The sequence below is a fragment of the Bombyx mori genome, chromosome 7 (genome assembly GCF_030269925.1).
Source record: "Bombyx mori chromosome 7, ASM3026992v2".
Lineage (NCBI taxonomy): Eukaryota > Metazoa > Arthropoda > Insecta > Lepidoptera > Bombycidae > Bombyx > Bombyx mori.
Window position 1 is genome coordinate 4032861 of NC_085113.1, and position 6061 is coordinate 4038921.

At 37.2% G+C, this 6061-nt stretch overlaps 1 protein-coding gene across 1 annotated transcript in view; it reads right to left on the reverse strand.

Annotated features, from left to right (window-relative positions):
* The window catches only part of LOC101737427 (rho GTPase-activating protein 7), a 371551-nt gene extending 371282 nt beyond the window's left edge, over positions 1-269 (reverse strand). Inside the window, exon 1 of the mRNA XM_038011933.2 lies at positions 40-269. Coding sequence (XP_037867861.1) covers positions 40-232 — 193 coding nt within the window. The 5' untranslated portion in view covers positions 233-269. The remainder of the gene's footprint in view (positions 1-39) is intronic.
* Between the last annotated feature and the right edge of the window lie 5792 nt (positions 270-6061).

Genomic DNA, 6061 nt, shown 5'->3' on the forward strand with positions numbered 1-6061 from the left:
AAAATAAGAAACTCAAGAACTGCGCCATTGTCACATTACCTGCAATTTTTCTTTCTCGCATTTTCCGCCAAAGTTGCTCTGCTTTACGCATCGGCCAATTTTCAACTTTCGCACTGAAACTTCTGAAGAACTTGTACTCTTTGAAATGAGACATTCTTCGTTCCATCTTGCCAGGAACCTGACTCGGAGGAGGTGGCGACGGAGCCTTCGGATCCGTGGGTGGAGACGCCATTGTGAAATTTCAAATGACAAAACGAAATTCCAATTACAAATTTTTAACTGTCACTTTTAATTATTATGGCCAGTAAATTTATTAGATCAGTAGATTATTTAAATTTCCACTTTATTAACAACTTCTTACTACACTCAAATAAAAACATATTTAGAAGTAATTAATGACTATAAAAATATAGCTTTTGTGCTTAGTGAATCTAAATATCAAAATCACAAATATCCCGCTACTGCAGTCAACAATCACATTATTTGAATCTGAAACAAACAGAGAAATACATTGTTTTTTTATTTTATTTAAAAACTCGCAATTGATCGGGGCTATCAGTTGTCTCAATGCAAATTAGGAGACATAAAATATAATTCGACGGTGAAAGGCTATTTGGTTTAAGCGACATTTCGCTTATTACGCGACGTCTGTCTTTGTAATTAAAGGTCCATTTTATTTGATACTAGCGACCCGCCCTCGCTTCGCTTCGGAAACTGTAATTATATTATTGATTTCTCCACTATACCTAGTCAGGTCATAAATTCTGTCACATGTTTAATGTAAAATAATTGAAACAAGTTTATTCATTATGTAACCATTCATATACCAAAATGAACTTAACAAAACATAGATTCTTATGACACTAAAGCTTATTCAAAATGACCTCCGTGATTTTGAATACAGGCCTTCAATCTGCGCGGCCAGTCGTCTATCGCAGCACGAACGAGGTCCATGTCAATATCGGCGGCTGCCTTAACCAAGGATGTCTTGAGTGACTCCAAATTGGGATGAGACTTTGAGCACGCCTTTTCCTCCAAGTGTTGCCATATCTTGTAATCTAACGGATTCAAATCTGGACTGGAGGAGGGCCAGTCTTCGTGCCGGAGGAAGTCGATTTGACGCGCCGCCAGCCAGTCTTGTGTGCTCTTCGCTCTATGAGCTGGCGCCGAATCTTGTTGGAATACCCAGTGCCTGTTATTGAACATGGTATGAGAAACAGGTTCCACAAGGTTCATCAGGACTGTATTTTGATACACAACTGCATTGGTTTTTACACCTTTCTCACAAAAATGTACCTCTGTTAAGCCCCAATAAGAAACTCCCAACCATACCATGAGCGAGGATGAAAAATGACCTCGTTGGACACGCGGAATACGGTTGCTCGCTTCTTCACTACTGTGTGCGTACACCTTATCATTTTGTTTGTTGTAGCTCTCTTCTACGGTAAACATTTTTTCATCCGAAAAAATAATTTCCCGAATTTTTTTTCCCGCGTACCGCTTCAACAAAGCGCGGCATCTCTTCAGTCTCAGGTCCATTAGACGAGCATTCAAACGATGTCCTGTTTTTCTTCGATATGCCCGAATCCCTAAGTCTTCATTTAACACCCTTTTCACCGTGGTTCTGCTTAACCCCATCTGAAGGGCCAACAGTTTCTGCTTACGTTTGGGATTTCTTTGAATTCGCGCCTTCACAGCTTTTATCACTGCTGGAGTCCTAACAGACCGAGGGCGACCACTTCTTGACCTGTCATCTACACTAGAGTCTTCATTGTATCGTTTGATGGTACGATAAACGAATCTTTTGGTTATATTCAAATTTTTCAGTATGTTAAAAATTTGAATTGGCGCGTAACTGCAACGATGCAACGCAATAACTGCAACACGGTCTTCTTTAAGCGTCCACTCCATATTAAAAAATGAGTAACATTCTAAAAGTATACATTTTTATTTTCATGAACAATTCGAAATTCGAATTCAATAAACTTTTTTGTGGCCAGCATTCTAAAAAAAAAGTTTTTACTGTGTGACAATACTTATGACCTGACTAGTTATAATGGATGCTATTATACATATAAACCTTCCTCTTCAATTAGTCTATCTATTAAAAAAACCGCATCAAAATCCGTTGCGTAGTTTTAAAGATTTAAGCATACATAGGGACAAATATAAGGACAGAAAAAGCGACTTTGTTTTATACTATGTAGTGATTATAGTATCAACAATTCGATGTTTTGACTTCTTCAATTAATCACTCTGACAATCAATCTGACTTCAATTAATTTTATCAAATTAAAATAGCTGTATAACTTTTTGTTCTGATATTTTTTCGAAATTTTAACTTTATGCCTGAATGGCTCATCTGTAAAGTTGTAAAAATGTCGCTTAAGCTCGCTCGATATGTCAGACACTGGGATAAACCAGATTAAAGTACATCCTTTAACTTATTTATTACATTAAAATTTATACACGTTATGGTAGACAGTGGCTTGGCTCTGGCCCTGGCATTGCTGAAGTCCATGGGCGATGGTAATCACTCACCATCAGGTGAGCCGTATGCTCGTCTGCCTACAAGGGCAAAAAAGTCAGCAATCGCTTTTGACATAGTTTATTCCTAGTATTTGTTTTTAAAATACTGATAAACCAACCATTCTTCCTTTTTTTTCTTTTTCCTGTCTATGCTGATAGCCTTGAGAGGCTATTTCAGCTTCTCCTTAACGTGTAGGTGAACTTACGGGGCTCAAACCAAGAGTGTTGCTAGCACTGGCCCTAACAAGAGCAGTGCTTATCAGAATCTACCACCGAATCGGAAACGCGAGAGAAACTCAGTGGGCTAAATGATTTCTTAATTATTCGGACTTAATAGTTTTAATTCCCTGTCGCTTTTTATGGCGCCCACGGGAATAGATTTTTTTTCTTTATTGCACACAGAAAATGCAATAGAATGACGTCATAATGCAGCCGGTACAATTTAGTGTTAATGAATTTCAAAATTTGCTCTATTGTTTAAAAAAAAAGACATAACTTATAGGCTCAAAACTTGCCGCATAAAGAAAAATGTACAATAATAATAAGCTAATTTTCTTATCACAATCAAGACAAATATTGTTCGTTTTCAATTGATCGATAGACTTTGGTGAATCGAACAAAAAATATCATATTATTTCCACCTCAGTTTCTTAACTCCGATGTACTGTTCAAATACTTAACACTTAAGAGACAAAAGCAAACCATTAGACAACTTTGTCACAATATACCTCATCAAAAACCAGTGACGCTAAATCTTGATGGAATTCACCAAGTTTCCTCAATAAGCCCATAATGATCGTTTATAAGTTATTCAAGTTTCTACTTCACCTTGAGAATGACATAGTTATATTTTGACAATAATTCTTCGAGAGTTGTCCTTGAAATTCTTCAAACTGACTCGACTGAAGTAGATTTAAATTGTGATTACAAGCTTCAACTAGAACGTGAAATTCGACCCTAAAAGGAATAATTACCAACGCCTTTATTAAAAACTAGCGGCCCGCTCCGGCTCCGCTCGGGTCTTTGACAAAAATCTCAACGATATTTGACGTTGTTTTATTTTTTTAAATAATAGAACACTTATTGTGGCATAACTATAATAGTTAGACATATGCTGTCGCGACACTTTTTGTAAATAATAATGACGTGTTCTACAAAGTCGTAGTACATTATTTTATTCTATCACCAATAGTTTTCGTAGGGCACGCGATGTCAAGAATATTTTAAGTAATTTTTTTACACCTTGGGTTACATTATTGGAGTTTTAGTAAGGATCCCAATATTTTTTAAAAAAATATTATAACCTATGTCACTCGGGTATAGTTTAGCTTCCAAACAGTGAAATAATTTCTCAAATCGGTTCAGTAGTTTCGGAGCCTATTCAATACAAACAAATCTTTCCTCTTTATAATATTATTATTATTATTATAGTATAGATATCGTCAATATTAAAAGGCTTTTTTGTTGGAATTATGGTATTTTTAGCTTCACAAGGATGAGTGAACGAGCTTGAAAGTTCACAGGAATGGGAGAGAAGGTTCTTTAACAACAACTAGGGCACCTCTGTTAGCCTTACAAATCAAGGGTGTTTTGCGAATTCATCTACAACCGCATCGGAATCGCGACGTGCTGAGAAGATCCGGCGAGAAAATCGGCGGGATGGTGCTATAGACTAAGTGTTTTTTTTTATTGCTTAGATGCGTGGATGAGCTCACAGTCCACATGGTTTTAAGTGGTTACTGGAGCCTATAGACATTGACAACGTAAATGCGCCACCCACCTTGAGATATAAGTTCTAAGGTCTCAGTATAGTTACAACGGCTACCCCACCCTTCCAACCGAAACGCATTACTGCTTCACGGCAGAAATAGGCAGGGTGGTGGTACCTACCCGTGCGGACTCACAACACGTCCTACCACCAGTAATCACTAATTCCACCAAGACCAAGTTTCATATCAAATTCAATAAGTAAGGTGACCAGTATTCCTTTTTATTTAATCGTGCAATAGCATCGAAATTGGCTTAGAGGGATCCATCAGGACAATTTTTTTTAAAGTTCAATTTCACACAATCTTTATTTCAATACTTCGAATTCTCCATTCGTTCTATGAAATGACGTGAACTTTATATAAAGACTGATTTATTACGTATCATGGAACAAAATAGTTTTACTAGTCACTAGTAACTTACTAAAATAGGTTTGTACACTAACATATATACGTGGTACTGATATTTGGGTGGGCGGGTGCTTGAGTCATCAGAATCCAACGTGTTCTGGCTGTGGGGTATGTAAAAGCTTAACTGCCTGGTGTACTCCGCCCATACAGACCCTATGCGCCTTCAAAAAAGCCAATGAAAAACCTCACAATAATCAATTTTTTTTTCTTCCAAAAAAGCCGCATAATATTAATACCTAACATGTACGTTATGGACGCATGAGCGTTCTAACTTATCCAACGAACCGTGCATCACCTAAAGTATCTCGGAGATAAATCGAATTTGGCTCATTAGCCGTCTTGAAAGCACTTAGTGCGCGGGATACACAAAAAAAATACAGAACATCCGAATGTTAATCTAAAAAGTCATCTTGTACAAATAAGACGAATCAGGCCAAGGTCATTGGTATACGCTTTTCAAACACTCAAAGGCTTTTCTTGTCGTCCTTGTTTAGTAAGTCCTAGTACGCGTAAATGTATTCCATTTCAGAATTACGTTATGTGTGTGAAATTATTATTTAACCTTTTCTACGAAAGTCAGTTTGCTTTTAAAGTTTCTTGTATTAAATGGGAAATTAAGATATAGTGTTATTTAAGGAATGAAAAAAAAAACCTTTGCTATTAGCTACATTTATTTAACACATTGACTGCCATGTACTGTACTAAAATAAAAGTCGATTTCTGTTACTTTGAGGTCTCTTAGAAACGAGTTCATTATCAATATCTTCGTATTCATCTTTCCTAGAGTCTATTAGATCTTCCGGCGCCTTAATAACAGAAATCGGCATAATTACTTCTAGTGCGCCGCGTAGGGCACCGGTGACCTACACGGCAGTCAACGTGTTAAGGGTTCATTGAAACGATGGAAAAAAATAAAAAATAAATAGTGGCTATGTTACCTGCTGACTCTGACATGGCCAAAGGATAAGACGCCCAGTGTACTAGACCGATGCATCTCGGATTAAATTTCGGAGGCAGGATTGCCCAGTAGGGCTTGTTGTGAGCGCGCACGTACTCACAAATGACCACTGATGAATAACCGGGCGTAAACCAGATTTCCATAATTACTGGTAAAAGGGCTTACAAATTTCTGTCGCGAAGCACTATGAGTTTCGGTCCAAAAGGTCCATTACAATTGTGGATCAACCTCATATCTCAAGATGACTTCCTATGACCATTGGAAACTAACTAAGTCTTAAACTTGTCACTAAGAGACCGACTACGTTCGGGAATCGAAACTTGATACTGTGGAACGGTGATGACTTTCGTTAACCATTAGTAGAAAAAAAAACGTTTTCACTATTTAAAAAAAAACT